Here is a 26,671-nt window from a genome sequence, read left to right as displayed (position 1 = left end):
ACCAATACTGCAACTAGACATTAGGTACACTCCCACTTTAAAAAAAATCTCTCTTCAAAGTTGAAGTTCAGGGAAAAGCAAGTTTGTACTTGCTGTGCTAAGATGTAGTTTTACCGTCATGAACTCCTGTTTTCCCAAAGAAGGCTTCTGTTTTTCCCTTTTTGATTTTCTCTCTCTTTTAAAATAGTGCTGAAAGGCTGAGCCACATCTCTTTTGGACTCTATCAACATACCAAGTTTAATTTCTCCCCAAAGAAAGTACGTGGATGTTCCAATTTTTCTTTTTAATGCCTTCCTCTCTAGTCATGTAAAGGTCACTCGGTGACTCAATTTTCCTTACAGATTCTTAATCATTTCCCACATTTTTGCATGATTATAGATTTTCATAATTGGTTTTTAGCTCACTGGAAAATATTGTTAATAATCTTTGTGATGAAAGATGAGAGCCATTGGCTCCTGCCTATCTTTGCAAAGTTATTGTCCTTTATTTACAACATATGTTTGCATGTTACAGTCAAATGACTCTTTTAGAGTTAATACATGTTATTAGCTACATTATACTGTCTACTCATACATTTTCCTGAGTTTTTTTTTAAATATTAAATATTAAATAAAGGAAATTTAACTACATTTTACAAAGTTAAAATAAAAAAGCAGTCTTTTATCACAATTAGACTAGAGAACTAGGAGCCAGGATTCTGAGATTAATTTCTTAGCTCATGTCCTAGTGACTTGCTCTGTGGCCCTGAGAAAATCACTTAGGTCCACATTTCCGAAGTGTCCTCCAATTTTGGGTGCCTCTCTTTGGGAGTGCTCACGTTAAGATATCTGGAAAGTTAATTGTTAGAGGTGCTGAGCACCTGCAGCTCTTATTGGCTACACTTGCAGTTGTGGGTACTCAACACAAGTGGCAGTCAGGCCACACATGTCTCACATTGGGCATCCACAACCAAAGGCATCCAGAATTAGTCAACACTTTTGAAAATTTGCACTGTACCTTCTTTGGTCCTCCATTATACTGTGCAAGGTTTCTGTGAAATTTAATTCATGAATGTTTGTAAAAAGTTTTGAGATCTTTGGAAAATAAATTCTATAGATACACAATATATGATTATTGTTGCTTAAAATATGCTAATAGCTTTGCTTAAACTGCCAAAGCCCAGAATGTTCAGAGTAAAAACCAGGGTAAATTGATTTTAATCTCCAAGCAGAAAGCCTTGATTTAACTTGGTGATTTTCATCATCTTTTCCCTTAACTTCATCCTTTCCGTTTGTGCTTCAGTTATTTTTATAAAGAAAGATGCATTCTTATTTGTTGATATAACTATTAAAACCTATTTATTTACAGCTAAATAGAACCTTTACATTAATCTTTTTGCTACGTAGGAGGATACACGATATCTGCATACATTTATTTAAGCAATTACATAGCTTAATATTTTCAGATTCTTATTAATTGTACATTTTTAGTATGTTGGAAAATGGTGAATGATATATTGCTAATTTACTAGATAATTAACTTTTTGCTTATGATTTGCATCAAGTTGCATTAGAATGATATTTTAAGAGAGTGTAATAAATTTGAGTCTTAACATATTTTATATTAAATTCAGATTTCATTTTAAACAGGTTTATTTTTAAAAAGAAAAACTTATAATTTAAATAACTCAATCAAAAAATCTGATTTTTTTTAAAAATTCATTTTAAATAAAAAAAATGATTTTTATCCACCCTGATAAAAATAGAGAAACAAATTTATTCCTGGTTTTAATGACATTACAAGGGGAGATGAATGTTGACCCTAATACTCTGTTTGGGATTTTCAATTCAATGGGAGTTGAAAGCAGGAAACCTCAGTCTTTGTTCTGAGTCCCACCCTTTGGAGGTGCTGAGCAATTTTAAGGGTATCTGGGCAGCGATGATGTTACTATTACAGTTGGATAGTTCAGAGATGGGTTGTCAGAGCTTTAAGAATGAATGCATGTGTCTTTTCATTTGAAAGCAGACTAATGTTATTTTGATACAGGTATTATTATTATTACATACTGAAAAAAATACGGCGGTCAGTGAACAATCATCCTCTTCGTGCTTTCATCATTTCAGCTCTTAAAATGGCAGAAGAAGATGCCTATATCATGGGAGTATCTGATCATCAAGTGAGTATTAACACACAGTTTATAGGCTCTCAATGTGTCAAAAGCATATGAGTTTATTCTGTCTGGCTATCTTAGCTATTTGTCATGTACCCATTCCCATAGTGTCTAAACTTTCTATAGTCAGACAACATCAAAGAGAAAAATATCAGAATAAACCTGTCTCAATAAGAAGCCCATATCAGTAAAATGTAAATTTCTCCCACTGTAGGGCCTACCCTTTGACATTGCCTGTGGCTTTAAAAGAGGTTTGTTGATCTGATATTGACCGCAATGTTCCTTCATTCACAACCATTTTGGTAGGACTCCAGAATTCCCAAACTCTTCACTAATCCAAAATGACTTTAGGTCACTTTGCTTATAATTAATTCAAGTGATGAGAACTGTGCTTGATTCAAAGGCTCCAATTAAAAATATGTTAATCTCCTAAGGCTTAATGTACGTAAATACATGCTAAATGGATTACATTTGACATTTGGATCTGGCTTTGCCCAGGGCAAGAATACAGTATTGCCAGTCCCAAACTTTCAAAAAGCATGAGATTGATTTAAAAATAATGAGATTAAAAAATTACATTTGATGTTTTTTATTTGTCTTCTGGTTTTGGAACTATCAGGGTACATGGTCTGGGGTTACATTTTTAAGCTTTTCTCCCTAGCTAGAAACATACTTTTTTTAAAATAAAAGCTCAGATTCTCACCTATTCACGTGACTACAGAGATTTAAGAATAACACCAAATATCATGAAACTCACAATAAAATCACTTGGGTTGGTAACACTGAGAATAGGACTAACTTTTCTTACAGTACATTAAAAAAAACATAAAATCCTGGCCCCATTAAAGTCAACAGCAAAACTCCCAATGAGTTCAGTGGGCCAGGGTTTCACTATTCAGGTCTATTTTCCCATTGAAATACTCATGTAACCCATCATGAGTGGCAGTGAGGGATATACGTACATATAGGAAGGGGAGAAGAGATCTCATAATTCATGAAACCTATTGAGTTTTATTCTAAAATCAGGGAGCTCATTTGTGTACATAAATGCACCCCTGGAGAAACCAGTCTGACTGAAGTCCCTTGTCTTCATTGATGAGCAGTCACCTTCCTTTAAGAAGACAGTGAAAGCCTTCACCTACTTATCATGGGAAGGGCCCTCTCTAGTCTTTGCTGACCACAGCTGAGAAGGATGAGGAAACAGTCACTGACTTGCGATTACAATGCAGTTGACTCCAGTGTTTTCCCCTGCTGAGGTCAGTGGATCGGGACACTGCTGAGGGGAAGAGGAGAGAGAGGAAGGAGAGAAGAAAAGAAGGGAAAGACTGTTGAAAATTCCCAAACCCTATCCTTACAGCTGAGAGCAGAGCTTGCACAGCAAGCTGCCCCTATGGGTACAGAGGGAGCAGACTGGAGCTGTGGTGCAGTCACTAGACTTTTGACGGGAGAGCTGTGTATTCACCACCAGTGAGCGTCCCTGTGATCCTGTACTGGCAGAGTCAACCCAACAATTTGTTCCAAACTAGTGGATTAATTGTGATGAAAATAGAATAAGACTTGCTGCTTGTATGTTAATTGCTAGACGAATAACAAGTACCATATCATCCAGTCCAGGAAGAGTCTCTCTTCTGTCATATTAAATACCTTCTGAAGCAAATGTCTAGGTTTATAAAGAGGTTATGTTTACTCATTTTTATTTCACAGGGACCTTTTTTGTTTTGTGCTTATCCTCCAATTTGAAAAGCGATGAATTTAGTTGTGGTACTACTTACAGTAGATCAAAAAGGCTGTTCTTAACTATGTTTTTAGTATTCAATGAGAACTTTTTAAGTTGAGCCCACAGAAGCTGATCGTTTGGTACTGTCATTTTAACATGGTGTGTCCCTTGTGAATACGTTTTAAACAAAGATGGTGGCTAGATGATGGTTAGAAAAGGGGATTGGGAGTTGGAACTTTTTAGCTCTGTCCTTGACTCTGAGTATGACCTTGGGCAAGTCACCTGGGGCTAGATGTTCAAATGCTTAGTGGCCACTATTGGGGCCAGATTTTCAAAAGAGTTCCACTTCCAAGCACTTTTGAATATTTGGCCTGTGGTGCATGTACACTAGCACTTTGCACTGCTCAGCAACCCCTTTCCATGCTTGCTACAGAGCTACAGGTTACACTGGTCAAAATGCTGACCCCTGTCTACACTACCAGGTCCACAGGAGCTAGCACTAGTGGAGTTGCACCATTACAAGATGCATCAAGGAGTGTTAGTGTGGACAAGTCTTTAAACTCTCTGAGCTTTGATTTATCCCACCTATGATACAGGAATAAGAATGTGTACCTATCTCAGAGGCATATTGGGAGTCCTAATTAATATTTTCAAAGTGCTTTGAAATCCTTCGCTGAAGGATACTGTATGTGTAAAAGTATTTTGTGTATTAATAATAATTAATTCTGTTTCAATACAGATGTTTGCAATGGATCAGTTCATGGGAGTGAATGCACTATTTAATAATACAGGTTTCATTACCTCAGATTTACCACTACGAACAGGTAAGAGCCACTGCTATTTGGTCATGGTGATTTATCTTCCTAGTATTTCTTCCAATTGTGTGTGTATGGGGGGGGGGGTGTCTTTCAAAGAGGACTGTTTGTTTGTATTTATTATGTTCTATTATGAAATACCTTGAAGTTTTTATCCTTACTTCCTCATATTGTTGTTGAAATGTCAGATTTTAAAACACCTTTAAGAATCCCCCCAACCTCTCTTCACCTATGAGAAGAATCTGTGACTGTTCTTCTACCAAGGATACTTCTGTGCCTAAGTATAGAAACTGAATGTTTTAGCCAGTTAAATGTTCTGATTGACCAAACATCAATAAATGATGTGTTGAATTTTTAAAGGGACAGTAGCATTTTTAGATGCCTCCAGTTGTTGTATTGCCTGCATAGTGTAACAGATACATTTTTTGCATGCTATCTTGTGCTGTGTTTCACTTGTTGTAGTTGTTTTTAAGGGGATATGTTTCTCACTAATGAAACCTAGAATATATTCAGCTTCCTGTATTATTTGAATCTGTTTTCCTTCTCAGTGACTTCTGTATTTCCTGTAAAGTGTCAGGTTGATATTAAAAGCACCTAACAGTTTCCTGAATGTTGACACAATGTTGAAAGTGCAGAGCTAACTTCTGGCACTTCTTCCCCCCACCCCCCGCAACCTCTGTAAAAAAATAATGAATATTTTGAGTCAGTATGCGGATCAATTATCCCTAGTGTGGGACTGATTTAGGAGTGTTGAAATCTCTTGGCAGAGATCAGGAGAAGAATAAATATATATTGATTAATATTATCTGGTAATTTGTTCTTGGAGGTTTTTTCAAATGTCATTTGTCAATATTACTTTCAAATTAAAAGTAGGAGTCCTGAGCCTTCCCTGTCTAGTCTATTGGATTAACAGATTTGGAAAAGAAAAGAACTCTAAATCCTTATTTATCAATAATGTTGTTAGAATTTTTCTCCGACCTATTGTTAATGTCTTTGCTGCTGATTCTCCACTGCAGCTTACATGCTGTCGTCATGTTCTGTTGATGATCCATTTAAATCCACATTCAGTCAGGACATATCTGGTACTTGTGGCATCACAAGTTGCTTTGTATCACAGAAAACAAAAGTGCAGTTTGTTGGATGCATTTACAAATATGACAGCAATAAAGGGCATAAAAGTAAAATCCTTGTGCAGAGAGCTGTGTAAATCCCATTTAAACTCAATTTTAAGGGCTTAAGTGATGCTTCTCTGAACAGGGGTAAATTTCACCCTAAAAGAATAATATATACTTATTTTTGAGAATGCTGTAGAGGTTAGGAATTTGTTGTTGGTTTAGCATGTCCTATTGTAAATCACTCTGCTTTTTCCTAGGATGAGTATGAATACATTAGGGTCAGGAATTGCTTACAGTGCAAGTGATATTGTTTCAAGAGAAATTATTTATCTGAGCAGCAAATCTCTTAACTCGCTAGCATTCAGTAAATGGATTTTGCCATCAGTTGGTATAGCAACATTTTTTTATTAACACAGAGTGGAATTGGCCACTAGGATTAAATTGCAAAGCCTAGAGGCTTGCTACAGAACATACCCCTAGTTTTTTTCCCTCAACTTTCCCAAGTCATTGTGAGAGACATCTGCTTACTCATTTGAAACAGCTTGAAGTAGCAAATCCTAACTCTGGCGTGATCAGTGTTGCATGTACCTCTGGGTCCTTCTGCCGTGATATGCTTCTCACCACATGTAGCTTTTTAGTTTACCTGATAATCTTCACTTAACTTCTTGAATAATGTCACCATAACAAATCATGGCACATAAATTTCCTACTGTTCTTTGAATTGTGGTGTTATCACTGCTCTGAGTCTGCCTTTTAGCCACATTTTAATATGGTATTGTGAGATGGGGATTATATTTTAACCATTGAAAACAGGAACTAATACGCTTCTATAGTGTCGAGATGACTTGCAGTTTTGTCTTGGGATTTTCAAAAGTGCTTATTCTTGGTTTAATTCAACTCTGATTGAAATCTGTGGGGTTGTTACAATTTACTTCAGTCAGAGCAGAGTTAAGCCAACACAGAGTGCTTTTGGAAATCCCACCCTATTTTTGTTTGTTTGTATGTGTCTGTCTGTCTAAGAAAGTGATCCTCAAACAGGCCTGAGGAGCTTCCCTGGTAGTCTTCAAAATGAAGCACTTTGACAGCCATGTAGAGAGAAATTGAGGTGGGAGGTGTCCAAGAGAGAACTTCTCTTACAAAGTGGTCTGCCGAATGAAGAAGTTGGAGAACCAAGTCAGCTAATATCTGCCATTGATGCAGCTCCAGCACTTAAATCTTTCAGTCAACCATGGACAATGGCTGAGTTACTGATTTGACAAGGAGCAGGTTTAATGTATAACCGTGGGTAATAGTGCCATTTGAGCGTCATTTAAACAAGTAATAAACAACTAGGGAGTTTAGGGACTTTCTGACAAGTAGGCGTGCGTATGTTTGTAAATATAATGCAATGATGTCCTGCTGTCCCTCCAGCTTCATTCTGATTGTATGAATAATACTCTGCACTGCTCCAGGGGGAGCACTGGGATGCATTCTGCCTTGGAGACAGTGTCTCCAGCAAATCCTTGCTGTTTAGGGGGTCGACACAGTCTACGACACCCCTGTAAGAAGAAGAATTTACTCACCCAGTGTGGCAAGCCAGCCCAGTCTAGTGTGGAGTGGAGGGGCAGAGCTGTACCTCTGTTACACCGAGAGTGCAGGGACTGCAATTTTGACTGGTTCCCTACTGCCTCCTTCTCACTGCACAACCATTCGCAATCTTTCCCACAACATATAGAAAAAAATGTGTGCAGCGGTGTAATGGTTTGGGGAATATGTCTGCATAAGTTTAGGAAAAGATGTGATTTTTATTACCTCTATTTAAGACTGTCATCTTCAGTGCGAATTAAAACTTCCATTGTACGGCAAAAGACAGACCATGCTTGCAGATCTGAAGTGGGGCCATTAACAATTGAATAGCTGCTTGCCTTTTCCCAGCAGAATAGCCAGACCTCAAAAGAGTCTCAGGAGTGAGGAGGACTCTGAGGGGGAGAGGGATTGCATAGCAGTTTTGTTGTCTCACCTAGATCTATACCTCTTGTGCTCTGTCTGAGTAAAGTAAGAGTGTGTGTGTGTGTGTGTTAGTTAGTTAGTTAAAGAAGTTCCTTGGCTTTAACTGTCATGTGGTCCCTGAAGAGAGAAACTATAAACCAGAGTGCCCACAAGGTTAGACCTCTGGGAAGGGCATTTGTAAGCTCCAGGGGCGATATGGAGGGCTGAGGCACTGATTCCAGGGTGGAGGCATCTGGTTGGTGGGGTCCCACTGCCAATGGGGTGTCAGACAGGAGGTGCTCACCTGGGAGTGCACATGAGTGACCCGAACTAGAGATAGTGATCAGTCACTGCCCGGACTGCAGCACATAGGATCCAAAGGTTGGGTCCAATACAGCAGCCTGGTCACCATCCAGAAGTCAGGGCTATCTCAGGGGCTAAAATTAATTGTTTCAGGCACTAACTAGCCAGGTGGTTGGCTAGGAAAATCCACCGGTCTTGCAACTCTGCCAGCCTTGCCTGGGTGAAACCCTCCAATCTCACGAATCCCATTCTCCTTGGCATTTCTGTGGTGGGAAGGATTAAGGAAGTGGCCCTATCCTGAAGATTGGTACTCCTCCAGAAAGTGTGTGCAGGAACAGGCTCTGAGAGAAAAAGGAGGAGTGTGTAGCAGTGAGAGGTGGCAAGAATCATGAGGTCTGTGACTCAAGTGTGAGAGGAAGGAAGGAGAGTGAAGAAACACAGCAGTCAAAGGCGATGAGGGAAGTAGGCCTGTGACTCAGGCAGGAGGGCAGGTAGCGGGACAGAAGTTAGTTTGAACTGAGTGCGGCGAGAGGAAGGAAAAAGAAGTTAGGTAGATAAGTAGGTTCAAAATCAAAATGTTGCCGGTCTGCCCCAAAATGTATTCATGTTAGGTGGATGTTAATTTCAAATACAAAGCCCTCCTGTTTGCAGTGGGAGTGGCAGGCAAATCATGAGGAATTGTGATGTTAGAACTTGGCCTTCTGTGGGAGTGAAATTCATCCCTTTGCAGAGGGCTGCACAGGGGTGAATTTCATCCAAACAGCATAGAATTCTGGGCAAGATACACTGACTATAGGTTATGCATTTTGAAAATGTAGGAGTGCAAACAAAGGTTGATATATTTAGTGTTTGATTCGCTGCTGTGCTTTTTTGTGCCCGATTAACATTTATAAATTATTCGTTTGTTAGAATGAAATGTGCAGGAGACAGAGCTTTCTTGATAGCTGGTACCAACTTGTCAAAAAAAAATCTCTCATGAACTGAAGACCATCACAAGTCTCCACACCTTCTGCTCCAGCACACCTCTTCAATGTGCCTATATTCTCAAAGCAGCTTCTACATATTAAAATAATCACAACTCAAAAACTCTTCTCTAAACAAAACACTCGATTGCACACACTCTCTCCCCAGGGGAGATTTGAGAGAAAAAATGACCCACACAGGACAAATGTTAGCCACATTGTTTGATGCATTTCTGGAAGGAGTTCAGACACTATAATGATGAGCGTGGTTTAAGAACCTGTATAGAATAGAATCCTTTCTAGCATTCAGAATAAAATGACTAGGGCATTAATGTTTGAAAGTCAATTAACATGCTTGCTCTTTATTTTTAAATAACATTTCTAATAACACATAACAGTACTACATCAGAATGACTTATTTTGCAGGTTTTTTTTTTCAATCAAGTTCAACAATCTGATTTTTACTGGTGATAAGAAGGTGCAACTACAGGCCTACTTTGTTTAAATAAAGCTATGGTTTATGTAATCTGACTAGGCTATAACAAGCCATTATGCCAACTTTTCTGCATTTCCGATAGCTTTTTCTTAATTAATTAATATGTGAGGCGTCCAAAGTCATGTTCTGCCTTGGTATTTTTGTCTCTACTATTTAGAACGTAGTTCAGAATGGACCCACTGTTACAGACAAAGAGAATAAGCAAAATGGTATATCGCTCTGTATCTATTAAAACTTTTAGTAAACAAAATGTTCAGTTGTGTTCTAGAATGTCGGCAAAATGTTTAATTGCATAGGAAGAATATAAACCCAATTTCCATATTTGTTACTTTGGCCAACTTAAATATTAGTTTGTTTTATAGTTAGTTGCATTTAAAAGGAGCTGTAGATTCCAGATTGTCATTGCTGACCTTTGTAATATATCTTTGGTGTGAAGGCAATTGCTGAGTCAACTGATTTTGACAGATAAGCAATGAGGGCTCCTAATATATCTGCCAGTTAGAGTATTTACCAAGATTCCCTCTTTTGAGAAGATTGTGTGATATCTTTATTTAAGGAATAAAAAGCTATTTTACTAAAATTGAATGGTCTCAGTGCCTGGGTCAGACATAACACAATCACACTACTACAGATAAATGAATCCTATAGTATTTCAACCAGTCAGTGAACATCAGGTTGCAAAAAGATTAATGGTACTCTTCTAAGCTGCCCCCACTGGAGATGTCAAAACAACATGCCACTTGTGGTGGATTGTGCAGTTGTTCAGAATATGGTCATGCATGCTCTGATGAGCTCCTGGATCTTGTTATCTCCTCAGTGAGGTATGGATCATTGGTCTTATGAGTTAACACCTCGTTAAGATGAAGGGGCAGTTTACACCTCTCAGAACTGTTTTTTTCAGGCTCTCTGAAACTCATGAAGGCATCCCTCCATCAGTAACGCTTGTTTCACATTATTAAAATTATCTTCACAGCCATAAGGGCAAGAGATGAACTTTCTCTTTTCACAGCTGAGAATGTGAACGAGATGGCAGGCAGGGGTACTCCTTAGCTCCATGTACCTCCCTCCAATTTAAGCCCTGATTAGACGGAATTCTGTGCTCAGATGCCATGCAATGAATGACTTCAGTGAGAATTTCTCACGTAGGGCCTGCTCTAAGGCCATTGAAGTCAATGGAAAGATTTCCGTTGATTTCAATGACCTTTGGATCAGGCTTATTAGGGTCAAATTGACCTCTCTTCAGAAGACCAGCATGAGCCTTTGCATCAATTAGGTTCTCCAAACAGGGCTTAGCTTAAGTAGGATTTAAGTGGTGCATAGACCTTCTACTGGCCCAGTGCACAGGGGTGGATTTAACCAATTGTATCTGATTATGGACCATTTAAGTCAGTTGGAGTCTGACATTATTAGTCGAGCAGACCCATATACCTGATATCAGAAACTGGCTCATGAGTAAAATTTTTGAAAGTGGATACAGGACTTAGGAGCCTAAGTCCCATTTTCAGGAGTGAGTTAGGCACTTAGGACGGGATTCGTGAGGGGGACTTAAGGACCTAATTCCACTTTAGTAAACTTAAGTTCAAAATTTAGATCCTCAAAAATCTGGCTCAACTGCATCTAACCCTCTAGGTGCCTAACTCCAGGAAAGGGTTCACAGCTGTTAATACCAAATCCAGGGAGGTGCCACCCTTTGGCCCAGAGTTGGGATCTTTAGCTCCTTCAGTGGGCAGGGCTTTGGCCACCCACCTCTCTTTGGCATTTCCTACTAGCCTGCTTAAGCAGCTTCCTGCTCAGCTTGCTGGCTTCTGTGAATCTCTTTTTAGGCACCTAGCTCTCCCCGAGGCATTGTGTAAGGAGCCTGGGTGCATAGCTCAGGATTGTGAATTCCACTTGCTGGCAGGATGCTAAAACATTGCAGGTCTCAGCCTTAGCTCCCTTTGTAAATCCCACCCTTTAAAGCCTAAGGCTATGTCCACACTGCACACCTAACAACGGCACGGCTGTGCTTCTGCAGCCGCGCCATTGTAAGGTGCGCTGTGTAGTTGCTCTTTATCCCCGGGAGAGCTCTCCTGGTGACAAAATAAAACCACCTCCAACAAGGGGTGGTAGCTTTGTCCATGGGAGCGTGGCTCCTGCCAACGAAGTGCTGTCCACACTGGCGCTTTTCATTGTTAAAACTTTTGTCATTTCAGGGGGTATTTTTTCACACCCCTGAGCGACAAAAGTTTTGACCACGGAAGTGCCAGTGTAGACAAAGCCTCAGTCTCATTGAAAGTCAATAGGATGTCAGCTCCCGAGTGCCCAAGTCACTTTTAAAATAAAACTTGGGTTCTTAGGCATATTTGAAAATTTTACCCCATGTCTTTTTAGAACATCTAATTTAGCCCTCTGACTTCTTATATGTGATGCTGATGTAAATCAGAGGTGCATTATTATTTTTCTTTTTTTATTTATTAGCAGATGGACCATACCTTCAAATTATAGAACAGCCTAAACAGGTAAGAGGAATACTGCATTTTGAAAATCTTTTGGGTAGTTGTGGCAGGATATTGTCTGAGTACCGCTGTAATCCAAGATGGAGGGATACTGAATGACCTATCTCATTGTAAAGCATTTTGAACTAAGAAGAAGTGTGGTGCATTATTAGCTGGGTTCTGTTTTGTTTTTTATGCTTTTATAGCAAGGTTGTTTCCTGTTTTGTTTGGTTCTTATCTCTAGTCATCTGTCTGGAAGTGTCACAGGGCAAAAAAAATCGGAGGGTTATATTAAATGTATTTTACTAAAGGTAGAAAACATTTCCATCTAGGAATGAGCGTTAAAATAGATGATGATAGGAAAATATCCCAAAGTTTTAAACAAATATGAGTCAATGAAATATTTCTACAAATTTTCCAGGGTTTTTTTTCATATTTCTTGCTAAAATGAAAAATAAAAATAACAAATATAATGGCCCTTTTCCGCACTCTTTCCAAAACCCTTGCAGGAAATTTTAACTCATGATTTGTGTAGTGCTGTGGGATTCCTTTTGTCACACGCTTGGTAACGCTGAATACCCCAAGAATAAATTAAGATAATTTTGGGATGCAATTTTTGTACAAGTGTAACACTAACAGACCCTGTGGGATCAAACCTGGAATCTCAGTGCATGAGCCTCTACTTACTGCATGAGCTAGAAGCCACATGGCTTTTAGCTAAGGCTATAGTAGACTCATTAACCCTAAGTGGTCTCAGTGTCACTAGCGGGGACAGAAACCAGACCCAGGAGGTGTGCGGGTTACACAAGCACAGAACAACACTACTTTTCACTCCTCTGTCAGATGATTTTCATCTCACTGCACTACTTGGACTTCATGCAGATAAAGTGTATGGGAGTTGCTGGGGATGGAAACCACCTTCCCATCCAGGGCAAAGGTGCAGAGTGTTCACTGTGACTGATACTCCAGCATTTCTGTTGGAATTGTGGCTTCAGCCCTTCTAAAGCATTTGGACATAATCCTACATCCAGTGATTCCTCCCTGGGCCAATACAATACTGAGGCCCTTTTCCTACCCCTCCCACACAGTCACATACAAGGCCAGATTCTGATGCTCATGTGTGGGTGCATAGGGAGATGGAAGTGACCAAAGATTGCCCCACCACAGGCACACCCTGTGGAAAGGCTTGTCACAATACAATCTGTGCACTTGGGAATGAAGTGACTGCTCACTCCATGCACATCTAGAGACATACATCAGCCCAAAGGAAGTTCGGGGGAGGTGGGTCCCTGACCCCACCCCTAGCTTTGCGCCAGGCTGGCCTGGCACACCAGGGGGATGCACGCTGCACTCAGTGAAGTGTGCATGCTCCGTGCACCAGAAGCTCTGGGAGCAGTTCTGCTTCTCATGTGGTTCTGAATCATCCCAAGCGCCAGGCTGTGCCTTAAATACATGATTGGGTCTACAGTGTGCAATGGCTGTAAAATGGCCACCCCACCCATGGCTCCCATTGTGGAGAGGCCCAAGGCGCACCATACAATTTAAGGTTTGTAGTGCGGCTGTGCGGGCTGAGCCATGGACAGAGCACTGGGCAGGCAGTCTGATCACCGGCCCCACATAGGTCAGTCATGGGGACAGGACAATGCCGGGTAGGGAAGGTTCTACAGGCAATTACATGGATCCAGCGGCCTTGGCAGTTTGCAGTGGCTTCAGTGTGGCTGTTCTGCAGCCTTAGCCCTAGGTTCAGGAATGAATTTCAGCCCTGGCTGCCACAACCTCAACCCCGACTTGAGCGCTTCACCATCAGAAAGCCCAGTTGCTCTGCCTTAATGTGTTGAAGTGAATTTTAACTTTTGTGTTTCATGATTATCAGTCTGTTCTGTGGGTATGTGAGTGAAAGTCAAACATTGTATAAGGCACAAGTATTTAAACAGCTAGATATTTGCGGAGGCTTTGAGGTTGATTACTCATTTTAAGAGTAATTGTGTGAGCATTGTGAATAACTGTGGGCTGACAAACACTTACATTCAAAGGAACCTGGTGTGAGATATCTGCAGCCTGATTCTGCCAGGCAATTGTTGTCTGATTAAAGCTACAACTGTATAGTTGATGCTACTTGGCAGACTGCTGCACTACCTAGAATCACACTGAACTCAAAAGAGCTCTGTCAATCACAGGTTTGGGGCCGAAGAGGGGAAACCTTCCTGACAAAGAGAGGTAGTGCCATTTGTAATACTACAGTTAAATGTGTATTAACATTTCTTTGTAGTGGATCCTGTTAAATACTACTCTCTCCCAAATCCCCTCTCCCAGGTGACTTTCATTTTCAGTAGTTTTTTTCCATCCCTGGTATGTCAATGACTATAGCAATTACTTAGAACCATCTTGTTTAAATTTCTCTTTGATAGAATAAATCCTTTGAAATTTTATATGTTTATTTACTTCACTGGGGTTATGCCAGTGTTTCTCAAACTGGGGTCGCCGCTTGTGTAGGGAAAGCCTCTGGCAGGCCAGGCTGGTTTGTTTACTTGCCCCATCTGCTGGTCCAGCCAATCGGGGCTCCCATTGGCCGCGGATCGCTGCTCCAGGCCAATGGAACACTGGGTTATGCTGATTTATACATTTTGAGGATCTGACCCACGTGTCTATTCTTAACCTTAGAATCACAGATAAATTGTGTTATCTCAGATATGATGGTGTAGTTATTGTTGGTAAAGGATGACTTTCCAGTGGCAATCACTGTATGCTGGCAGAATTCCTTTGCAAAAATTGTCAGTGTCTGCTCATGTTTTATGTCCGGTGTAAAAGTAATCTAATCATAAAAGTGAATTATTTTGTGCAGCTTTTTTAACCTGGACACTTCCTACTCCTTTCCCCACATTTACAAAAATAAATAATGGGGGAAATAAAGGAAAAGTGTTCATAAATACAGCACACCGAATCTCATGGATTTCAGTTCACTAGAACTTTCTGTATTTTTGAATTTGCTTTTGTTCCTATATGAAACACATTTCTTGGCGAACTGGAGATCCCTCGAAAACTTGTTTTAGAAATACCAAAATATGATGTTCCTGAATGAAATGTGAAATTGACATTCTTGTTGGTTTCATGGCTGCTATTCTGTGAAAGGGAGAAGAGTTATTTCTTTCCCTGCCCCCTTCACCTTCCCTGCACTGTTGGGGCTCCTATTTTATCTCTCCCCATCCCCTGACTGCTACCATCATGTCTTCAAGAGTGTCTTCAACTATTGTAAATCCTTCATCCATCTTCTGACTGGTTTCTGGGGTGCAAAGAGATCTCTGCACCTAAGTCCATTTAGTATAATCATATTAGCATTGGGAGAAGAGATTCCTACTGCCACTATGTGTGTGAATGAGAATAAAACTGTTTGCCACCCATGTAGAAGTATCCAGAGAGTGTTTCAGGAATTAGCAGCCATAACATTTCAATTTGTCAATGGATAGTTGTTTTGAAATGATGATTTTCAAAGGTTGTTGTTTTTTTTAATCTCCACAGAGGGGGTTTCGTTTCAGATATGTGTGTGAAGGGCCATCACATGGTGGACTTCCGGGTGCTTCTAGCGAAAAGAACAAAAAATCATACCCTCAGGTCAAAGTAAGTTAATAAATTATTAATTATTTAACAATATGATTGCGAGTGCCTTACAAAAAATCCTTACATAGGATTGGTTTGTACATCACCATAAATCTATTTGAAGTTATTGAGATGAACTGTGTATTTCAAGGCCAGTTTTTAAACTGAGAGACTGTAGTGCACATAAATAAGGCACTAGCTGGTTTTTTGGCAAGTGAAAATCATCCTGTGAATTAAAAAGAATCTGCTGAATGTCTCTGGTCCTTCACACTCCAAGCTTGTGCGTTTGAACTGCTAAGTTTTTAAGAGCGGAAATTAGTACAGGGCTTCTGAAACTACTTTCCTCCCCCTTAAGAGAAGAGGTAAGTAGTCTTTCCAGATGTTTGCTTGTGCTCACTGTTGTGGTAGTGGTTGAAAGCACATAATGCAGCTAGTGCTTCTGGGCCCAGGTTTTTAAAAAATGGCTGCCTAACGTTAAGCTCAGTGCAAAGACAGATTGACTTTAACAGGAGTTGGATCAGGCTTACAATGCAGTATTTCCTAAGCAGCTTTGTCTTTATTATTAAAAACCATCAACCAAAGAAAAATACCTATGCAAATATAATGTTAGGGTTGAGATTATAACAGAACTAAAGTTAGGAAACCTCCAAGCTTAAGGCTCCCTCCGCAATCACGTTTTCCTTGCATTGCCGGGGAAGGATATACTATATTTTATCTTGAGCTTTCTGAGCTCATGAATTAAGAGCCATTAAGTTTAGTGAAGAAAGAATTAATTTGCTCTTCATGAGGTAATATCTAATGCAGTGGTTCCCAAATTACCCATAGCAATACCACTCTCAAAAGTCTCTATCAATATGGCAGGGTATACTTTCTGAATTGTTCCATTAGAGATTTCCCCATTAAGAGCGAGAATTAATAGCTTTTAATTCATGAGTTCTTTTCCCCCTTCCTACTCCTTAGTGTGCTAAAGGTGAGCTTCTGTGCTGGACTGTGTTCACCATCCATTCAGGTGCACGTGCTCTATTCTTCTGTGAATCTTGGAAGAGACTAGGGTTTGGAACAACTATATCTCCACCATGGGTTAGAATGAGCATCACTCAGAGTAATCAGCTCTGGCTGTTATAACCTCGAATGTTAGTCTGGTAAATTAGAAATCATAGATTTAATGTAGCCTTGCAAAGCTATTCTGAAAAGTTACCAGCTCTGGCAAAGAATCTACTCACTTTCCCTTTCACATGATGATGGTGATGAGACAATGAACAAGATTTCATTTGCAGGTTTAAATATAAAATTACTTATCCCGATAGTGGGATCTTTGATATATATTGGGATCCAATATATCTTGATAATTTATAAGATTTAAACTGGTGGAGTACATAGTAATACTGGAGCTCAGATAGTAGTCTATGCAATGGGAAGCAATGTGTGGAAAGGATTTAGTCAGAAAACAAACTAAAAGACAAAAAGTCAAGTAATTCAGTCTTTCCCATGGGTCCCATCTGCATTTTTTTTTTCCTGGTACAAGTCACCACCCGGCAAAACCTTGTGGGAGAGGCTGGCAAAGGAACGAAGTAAGTTTCTCCTGGCCGCTGCCTGTTAGTGCCTGTTTTTGATTCAAGTTGTGCCAGTAAAGAGAGACGTGTTTCACTCCTTTTCCTATCAGCCTCCCTTGCGTTTTGTCAGAGGCTCATTTCCTCTTCACAACTGAGCTGATCTCGAGGAACCCAATTGAATATTCAGGAACAATAGTCTATAAAAAATAGAGGGAGGGCCAGAACCTTGGGTGTGCTACTGCAGTAGATGTGAATCACTTCTGATGTGCACAGCTGTCTTAAAGCATCTGCAGGAGCCTTGGCCAGCTCAGCACTGGTCCAGCTGCAATAATCTATGCTGACTAGCGATAGCCCCTACAGCCATTCTGGCAGCCAGAAATTGCCAAGACATAGGGAAACCCCTGCAATACCGCCATTTGTAGAATCATAAAATTGTAGCTTTTAAGGCCAGAAGAAGGAGCATTACATTGATATAGTCTGACCTCCTGCATAACATAGACCACAGGAACTTACAGATTTCACCCAGTTATTCCTATCTCAAGTGCAAAACTTCCAGCTGAGCTGGAGCATATCTCTTAGGTCTGGTCTACACTACGGGGGGGGTCGAACTAAGGTACGCGACTTCAGCTATGCGAATAGCGTAGCTGAAGTCGAACTACCTTAGTTCGACTGACTTACCCGTCCAGACGCGGCGGGGTCGAACTCCGCGGCTCCAAGGTCAACTCCGCCACCGCCGTTCGCGGTGGTGGAGTTCCGGAGTCGACCGGAGCGCGTGGGGAGTTCGAACTATCGCGTCTTGATTAGACGCGATAGTTCGAACTCCGAGAAGTCGAACTCACCGCGTCAACCCACGCGGTAAGTATGGACCTACCCTTAGTGTAAGTCTACACTGCAAAATTAACTTTGGTTAGCTAACCCTCATTAGCTAACTCGGGTTAAAATAGCTGTGAAGACATAGTGACTTGGTTTTTAACTCTGGTTAATGGCTCAAGTTAAAGTCCATTGGTGTACCTGGGGTTGAACTAGAACTGTTAACTGAGTTAAAAGCCAAGTTGCCGTGTCTTCACTGATTTTTTTACCCAGGGATCTGGCACTTCAAGTCTATAAGAAATAGAAATCAGTAACCCAGCATCTCAGGGCAAGCCGGTTATGGGACCGCCTCCTAAAACAACAGAGCATCCCCACTCCCTGGACCGCAGGTGTTGGTCCCCATCACTGCAGCACTGGTCCCCGGTTAGAAGACACAGGTCCCTGATGCCAAGGTCTCTGCCTGCAAGGCACAGGACACCTGAGTCATGACGCCGATCCACTTATCCATGGTACTGTTGGGCATCCCGCCAGAGTTCGCCACTGTGTAGATCTCCGTCGTCTAGGCAGTCTCCCAGGTGTCGATCCCCCTCAATGTGGGATCGTACCCAGTCATGACACCGGTCTCCAGCTCCCTGGTACTGCTTTTCACCCCTGACACAGCTGGCACCCGAGTCAGCACAGTGCCGAATCCGATGCGCTAGTGACACAGCGGGCCCCGGTGACCAAGGGGAAACCGCCCCTCCCCCTGCCATGCAGTCATCTTCTTTGTGTCCAGACAAAGCGGTGGTGGGCCCCTCGCAAACAAGCAGCTCTGCCGACGACTTCAAGGAGCACCAGGCCTTGCTCAAAAGAGTGGTTGCCAACCTGAACTTGGAGGTTGAGGAGTTAGCGGAGGAGTCCGACAACCTCTTTAATGTTATATCCTCCTCCACCCTGGGCTGGGTCACGTTGCCTGTCAACCCAGGGGTTCTTAAAATTGCCTAGTCTGTGTGACAGACCCCCTCTTCCATTCCTCTTACCTCCAAGAAGGCGGAAAATAAGTACTATGTCCCCATAAAGGGGTTTGAATACCTGTAATACCCAGCCTCCAGCGGGATCCTGGTTGTGTCTGCTGTCAATGAAAGGGACAGGCAGGGACAGGCGAGCGGCACACTGAAAAATAAAGATACCAAGAGGCATCTGTTTGGCCGGAAAATTTATTTGAAAGCCAGCCTGCAAGTTCGGATGTCTAACTATCAGGCCCTGCTAGGCAGGTACAACTTCAACCCGTGGGACTCCATCACAAGTTCAAGGAGGACCTTCACAGGACCGAGCCCAGGAGTTCGCCGCCTTGGTGGACAAGGGCAAAGCGGTGGCAAGAGGCACCCTCCAGATGGCCTGGGACTCTATGGACTCGGCGGCCAGGGTATTCACCTCCGCGATGGTCATGAGACACAGCTCTTGGTTACAGTCCTCTGGGCTGTCCCAGGAGATGCAGACTACCCTTCAGGACCTTCCATTTGAGGGAGCCGTGCTCTGGCTGATGCACAGCTCCACGGCCTTAAAGACTCCCATGCCACCCTCCATTCCTTGGGCCTTCACACCACTCAGCAGTCTAGAAAGCCTTTCTGTCTGCCTCCGTCAAGGTCCTGGGGTGTCCTTCCCGTAGGAGACGGACCGGGGAAGGACAGACACAAAGGATTTAAACGGCATCACCTTTCATTTTCCCGTTCCTCTGCCCAGCTTGCTCCTTCCAGAGGCAAAGGAAGCCAGAAGTAGGCGTTTTGAGGACCAGAGCGACTTATCTGGCCAAATGGAAGCGGTTCACTTATTGGACCTCGGATAAAGGCATTCAGCTCAAGCGGGCCTCACTGCAGTTGATCCTGGACTACCTTCTGCATCTCAAGCTCCCAGACCTGTCCCTTTCATCTATCAAGGTCCACTTGGCTACTGTTTCAGCCTTCCAACTGCCGCTTGAGGGTAGGTCAATTTTCGCCAAGGACATGACTGCCAGTTCCTTCAGGACCTTGAGCACCTTTTGCTTGCACATCAGGGACCCCATTCCACCATGGGACCTGACTCTTGTGCTGTTACGGCTCACAGGACCCCCCCTTTGAGCCTCTGGCTTCCTGCTCTCTCCTTCTCTTGTCCTGAAAGGTCATGTTCCTAGTTGCAATAATATCTGCCTGCTGGGTCTCTGAGATTAGGGTGCTTACCTCGGAACCACCCTAAACAGTCTTCTGCAAAGACAAGGTCCAGGTGCGGCCACATCCGGCTTTCCTGCCCAAGGTGGTCTCGCAGTTTCATATAGGCCAGGACATTACTTGCCTGCCTTTTTTCCAAAGCCGCGTAAAGAGGAGGAGGAGAGTTCCCTAGATGTCAGGAGGGCACTAGCCTTTTACATTTAAAGAACCAAACCATTTTGCAAGTCGACACAATTGTTCATTGCGGTGGCCAACAGGATGAAAAGTCATCCAGTGTCTGCTCAAAGAATTTCTTCTGGATCACTGCCTATATTCACTGCTGCTATGATCAGGCAAAGGTACCACCTCTGGCAACTGGCACCGCCCACTCAACCAGGGCGCAAGCCTCTCTGGCAGCTTTCCAAGCCCAAGTGTCTATCCAGGAGATCTGTAGGGTGGCGACCTGGTTGGCCATCCACACCTTCACAGCCCATTACCCACTTACCCAGCAGGCCAGGGATAATGCAGAGCAGTACTGCAAGTGGCTAAACTGTGGACTTCGAGCCCACTTCCAAAGACACTGCTTGTGAGTCACCTAGAATGGAATTGACATGAGCAAGCACTCGAAGAAGAAAAAAGAGTTACCTACCTTTTTGTAACTGTTGTTCTTCAAGATGTGTCACTCGTGTCCATTCTATTACCCGCCCTCCTACCCCACTGTTGGACTTGCCGGCAAGAAGGAACTGAGAGGGCATAGGATCGGCAGCACCTAATATACCAGCGCTTGAGCGTGGCGCTCAAGAGGGCACTACAGCTGACCTTTCGGGTACCGCTAAGGCAAAAATCTCCGACAACTGTGCATGTTAGCGTGCACACACCCAATGGAATGAACATGAGCAACACATCTCGAAAAACAACAGTTACGAAAAGGTAGGTAACAGGGTTTTTTTAAAGCTGAGCTTCTAACTCTGTAATTTGGCACCTAAATAAGATGCCTGATTTTCAAAGGTGCTGAAGACCTGCAGCTCCCATTGACTTCAATCAAATCAGGAAGCCATTTATATTTAGGTGCAGAAGTATGTACTCAGTCGTCTAAATTTTAGGCACCCAAATTTTAGGGACACTATCACACTGTGGCCTAAAAATGTTTTACTTTAAGTAACAGCTAAGGCTGTGCAAATCCTGCAAACATCTACACATGTGAGTAACTTTACACATAGAAATAATGGAATTACTCACGTCTGTAAAGTTACTCACATTTTGAAGTGTTTGCAGAACTTGGGCCAAATGTTGCTATAATATTAGAAAGAAGGGGCGGATTCTCAATTTTTAGTTTGCTGACTTCATGCATTTCACAGCACTTTGTATAGTTAGTTTTGCTGTTTGCTCTCTCTAATCAGTCAGTCGGTTTCACTTGCTTGTATGAGGTACAGAAAAACATCTTTAAAATAGTCAAATGTGATTTGTAAACCATAAAAACTGCTGAGCAGACTCAGGGAGCTGTGAAGCCGTTGAAACTACTTTCAACTTAATGTTTTGAAATTCACTAACTCTCAAGATGTCCCTTTAATCTCTAAAACAAATCTAGCTCTTAAACAGAAACATCAGATAAATGTGACTATGCAGCATTTTTAACTTTATCAGATTAGGTAAACTGAACACTGCTTCCATATGGTGGATGCACAGCAAATATTGCAACTATACTCTTACTGGGACTCCTTATTTTCTTTTTCTCTGTCTTTGATAGTAACTGGCTCCTTAGAAACCAAATATTTAATAATTTCTTTGTTAAACAAGGAATTAAACAGTAAAGTGACATTTAGATATTCTCGTAATAGCTGAACGTTTCCTTCTTGCCACATTTTATTTTATCTATCTTGTTATGTTGGCACCAGTCACTGTAGTATCTGAATGCCTCTAGATGTTCGGCACTGATATATTTTGTATAACTTTCTAGAAATAATGTACTTGTCAGTAATTAATGTCTGTGACTATTTTTGGAATTCTCAGTGGAAAAAATTTGATGAGTACATATGCAAGTGACCTATTACCAGATTAAATTTAGAATTAATTGTGAAATACTGTGAATGGTGTCCACAGTTCAAGAAGGATGTTGAAAAATTGGAGAGAGTTCAGAGTAGAGCCATGGGAATGGCTGAAGGCTCAGAAACCATGCCTTAAAATGAGAAACCCAAGGAGCTCAAGCTTTTTATTTTATGAAAGAGAAGATAATGGAGTGATCTGTTTATTTTATCAAAGAGAAGATTATAAGGTGACTTGATCAAACTCTGTAAGTAGCTACATAGGGAACAAAACTTTGATAATGGGCTCTTCAGTCTAGCAGACAAAGGTATAACATGATCCAATGGCTGGAAGTTGAAGGTAGACAAATTCAGACTGAAATAAGGCACATATTTTTACCATTGAGGGCATAGGCGCCAACTTTCTCCGGCGCCGGTGGGTGCCCGCCCTTTCCCCGCCCCAGGCCCCTCCCCGACTCCACCCCATCTCTGCCTCCATTCCAACCCCATCCCCAAAGTCCTCGCCCTAACTCGGCCCTCTCCCTGCCCCTATTGGATCCCTTCCCCAAATCGCCACCCTGGCCCTGCCTCTTCCCCCAACACGCCGCATTCCCCCTCCTCTACCCTCCCTCCCTGCCCCGCGCATCAGCTGTTTCACAGTGCAAGCGCTGGGAAGGAGGGGGGAGAAGCAGGACGTGGCGGCGTGCTCGTGGAGGAGGCAGAGGTGAGCTGGAGCAGGGGGGTGGGATGGGGCCACGGGGAGCTGCTGGAGGGTGCTTTTTTCCATGGGTGCTCCAGCCCCGGAGCACCCACGGAGTCGGCACCTATGATTGAGGGTAAATAACCATGGGAACAACTTACTCTGAGGCTTGTGGTGGATACTCCATTGGCAATTTTTAAGTCAAGAGTGGATGTATTTCTAAACTATATGTTCTAGTTCAAACAGGAATTAATTTGGGGAAGTCTATGGCCTATCTTATGCTGGAGGTCAGACCAGATGATCACATTGCTCCCTCTGGCTTTATGATCTAACAATCTATATACAAGTTACATTTTAGAGAACTCTGGCTTCTCTCCCTATGCCAATTACAAAGACTGTGTTGAGCTGAGTAAACCATGTGAAGATTACAATCTTGATACCACAGTACTTAAATGTTCTGCTTTCAGATGTCTTGGAAAGTCCTTAAAACCCAGCAGCACTAGATACAGTTTCACTGTGGTTTGAACAGCTGATACAGAACTGTCTTGAGCTATTCTGACACAAATATGGAACATGCACATTATTTATTATTTATCATTTATAGAGCAATGGAGATACACAAGGCACTTTATAATAGTGAAAATGCATATGTCAAAAACAGGAAATAATGTGCCCTAGAGAGTTGTTAATCATCATCATCATCATCATACTTGGGACATAAGTTGCAGTTTTCATTCTCAAATCGTTTTGTAAATGTTAATTAATAATCATCATACCTCTTTGAGGTTGACAAGTAAGTATTATCACACCCATTTAACAAACGAGGAAGATGAGGCAGTGACTTGGCCAAGGCTGTAGGTTGAGTCACTGTCAGAGTTGGGATTAGTTCATGTGTGCTAGTCTTATGTTTAGACCACATCACGCTCTTAAACTAGGGGCATTTTTATTGTACAATACAGGTAAAACAAACAAGTAGCAGACAAGTGGGTTACGAGAGGATTTTCACAGACACATGCTTCCTGGAACTGTTTAGCTTTTAGCAGTGAGTAGGAGGGAGTCATGGGGGAGGGCACTGGGCAGATGTTGAGACTGTTCCAAGTGTAATGGCGTGGAATCAAGAAGGGCTAAAGGAAACAAAAAAAGTAAGCAACATATGTTAGAGTGGTGACATAATGGTGAGTTCTGATCAGTCTTATCAATACAAGAAGCTGAAGTAATTTAGTCATCACTCTTACTGTACAGTAGAATCTCCATTTACAAACTCGTTGATTGAGGAATTCATAAAATCAAAGAGCTCATAAAATTGAAAATACCAAAAATACGGTTGGTGCAGTGCGTACACTGCAGCATGGTTCACTGCATCAATTTCTTCTTCTCTTTCCAACGCTGCCAAGTGAGTTCCAGTGTGTTTCAGGCCTGAGAATGGGATGGGATGTCAAGTTCTTCATCAATCTCACTTTCGTTATATGATTGTTATTTTTTCCTTCAGGAAGAATGGTTTGTGTAACTGCTTGTTTGTCTGACTGGTTTTGTAAAATCGATGTTCTACTGCATTTATGTATGCGTATCCTTCAGTATCCTGGTTGATTAAATCTACATGTTTCTGTAATGCAAATGACTTCACCTGGGGCTAAATGTGAAAAAAGACTTCTTGATAAACTGGTTAGTTAATTAAGTGAAACTGTGGAAAGGGTGTTTAAGAAACAGTGGGTATGGGTTTGAAGATTTTACACTAAGTATAATTTAAAAGATGTGGATAATTGATAATCAGTTGATTAACACAGCTTGAGAGAATCTAGTCAGAGATGTGAATGATAACAATAAAATAAAGCCCTTATAAAATTGCTATTTGATCAGTGCTTTTTAATTTGTACAATTTCTGTGGCATCTCCTGTTTTTATAACAATAATCTTTAATATTGTGTCAGAAAAAAAGATGATGTGAGAAGCTAGGAGACAGAGTTCGACACAATTCTGCACCCAGTGATCCTATGCACTCAGTTTACCACGATCCCAATCCTGCAAAAACGTATGCATGTGCTTATCTTTTTTTCTCATGTGTAGTTCAGTGGGACTATGCACGTGAGTAAAAAAAAACAAAAAAATAACCATGTGCATTAGTATTTTCAGGACTGGGCCTTGTGTGTGAAGTGGAAGATGGTCCGGTTGTTAGGATGCTATCCTGAAAACGATATTCAATGCCCTGCTCTGCCACAGATTTCCTCTGTGATCGTTGGGGAGTCTCTCTGCCTCTCAGTTCCCCATCTGTAAAATGGGGACAGTACTTCCTTGTCTTATGGGGTGTTGTAAGGATAAATGTGTTGATTGTGAGTACTAAGATACTATGGTAATAGAGGCTATTGTAAGTGCCTAAGATAGATGCAGTTTTTTGAGCCAATGTAGAATTCTTTCTTATGAACGTAGAATGAATTCCATGCCAAATGTCTCTCTGAAAAAACCTCTGCCAAAGGGGGTTATTGAGAACACAGCATTGTAAAGAAAATGCAATAATCTATATAATAATTCAATCTTAACTTTTTGAGAGCACTTTTACATTCAGCAAAACAGTGCATTTTCTTGATGCTAAACACATACCATTTCGCTGAACTTCTTAACATGCTTTAATGTCTACTGAGAATGCAGTCTACTGAATGGAATTTAACCTACTTAGCGCAAAAGGCCAAGTGAAATATTTACTTATTTATTTTCTGAAAAATGGATATAAGTGCCTCTCTTGAACTGTTTTTCTCATTATTTTTGTTTTCACTCCTGCTATTTGTAGGTTGAGTTTAATTTATTTTTGTTGCATTTACTTTGAAAAAAAAAAAGAACAGTTATTAAATGAATTGATAAGACTCTCCTCTTTGGTGACATGGGACAATCATTTTATCTTGTTTGTATTTCGTGAAGGAAGGAATGAAAACATATGAGCTGTATGCAAATTTGTTTGTACTGACATATCAAAGTGACAGAAAATACCTACTGAGAGTAATGATAATGTTCCGTTTTTTTAAATATTTGTTGTGCTTGTTTACAGATCTTCAATTATGTTGGGCCTGCAAAAGTAATTGTCCAGTTAGTCACTAATGGAAAAAACGTCCACCTGCATGCCCACAGCTTGGTGGGTAAATATTGTGAGGAAGGAGTATGCACAGTTAATGCAGGACCTAAGGATATGGTAGTAGGGTGAGTACACTGATATATCTGGCAAAGCTTGTGGGCAGAGAATTGAGTATAAAAACTGTAACTGGTGAGACAAAAATTGTAAAGGTAAACCATTAAATGGAGCATTAGTCCTTCACTTTCTGCTCTGTACTTTGCTCATACCTTAAAATGGAAAAATAAATGTGGTCTCAGTTTATCCCTAGTTAGTAGGCACTGACATGTAGGAGATAGAGGGATTTTTGCACAACAGTTAAAAAATATAGAAGACCACTGGCTTTAAAATCAAACTCTTCTCCCTACACAATTCATGAGTTTGAACGTCTCTGGTTATGACATTACCAAGATAGAGCAAGCATGCCAAATTTTCAAATATTGTTTCCTCAGTTGCATCCACAACATGAACACATGCACAAAATCAGTAACTGCTCATGCAAACGGGTACTTGTGTGTCAGGTTACCTGTTTTTTGCACCTACATGACCACTGGCACACAACGATTTAGGTTTTGTATATGCAGTGGGTGCCCACACATTTTGTAAGTTCTGTTCGATCACCCACATTTGAAAATTCAGTCTTTCCATTGACTTCAGTGGACTTTGGATCGACCCCAAGTGATTATGGTTACAAAGAGAGACTGGGGGCAACTTCTGCATAAGGGACTAAGAAAAT

The 26,671-nt window shown here is 41.4% G+C and overlaps 1 protein-coding gene across 10 annotated transcripts in view; it reads left to right on the top strand.

Moving 5' to 3' along the window:
• NFKB1 (nuclear factor kappa B subunit 1) overlaps nucleotides 1–26,671 on the top strand; it is a 78,732-nt gene that overhangs the window by 16,457 nt on the left and 35,604 nt on the right. For 3 of the 10 annotated variants that reach the window (XM_039539894.1, XM_039539887.1, XM_039539889.1), the window contains exons 2-6: nucleotides 2,103–2,155; nucleotides 4,606–4,690; nucleotides 11,983–12,023; nucleotides 15,516–15,614; nucleotides 25,876–26,024. In XM_039539894.1, the coding sequence (XP_039395828.1) occupies nucleotides 2,111–2,155; nucleotides 4,606–4,690; nucleotides 11,983–12,023; nucleotides 15,516–15,614; nucleotides 25,876–26,024 (419 nt within the window). In that variant the 5' untranslated portion in view covers nucleotides 2,103–2,110. Of the gene's footprint in view, nucleotides 1–224; nucleotides 258–2,025; nucleotides 2,156–4,605; nucleotides 4,691–9,682; nucleotides 9,735–11,982; nucleotides 12,024–15,515; nucleotides 15,615–25,875; nucleotides 26,025–26,671 lie in introns of those variants that run through there. The other 7 variants (XM_039539888.1, XM_039539891.1, XM_039539896.1 and 4 more) reach the window with 6 other exon arrangements.

The sequence above is a fragment of the Mauremys reevesii genome, linkage group 5 (assembly GCF_016161935.1).
Source record: "Mauremys reevesii isolate NIE-2019 linkage group 5, ASM1616193v1, whole genome shotgun sequence".
In the NCBI taxonomy this organism is placed as follows: domain Eukaryota; kingdom Metazoa; phylum Chordata; order Testudines; family Geoemydidae; genus Mauremys; species Mauremys reevesii.
The sequence above is the reverse complement of the archived record's forward strand: the minus strand, read 5'-3'. Positions and strand labels throughout refer to the sequence as shown.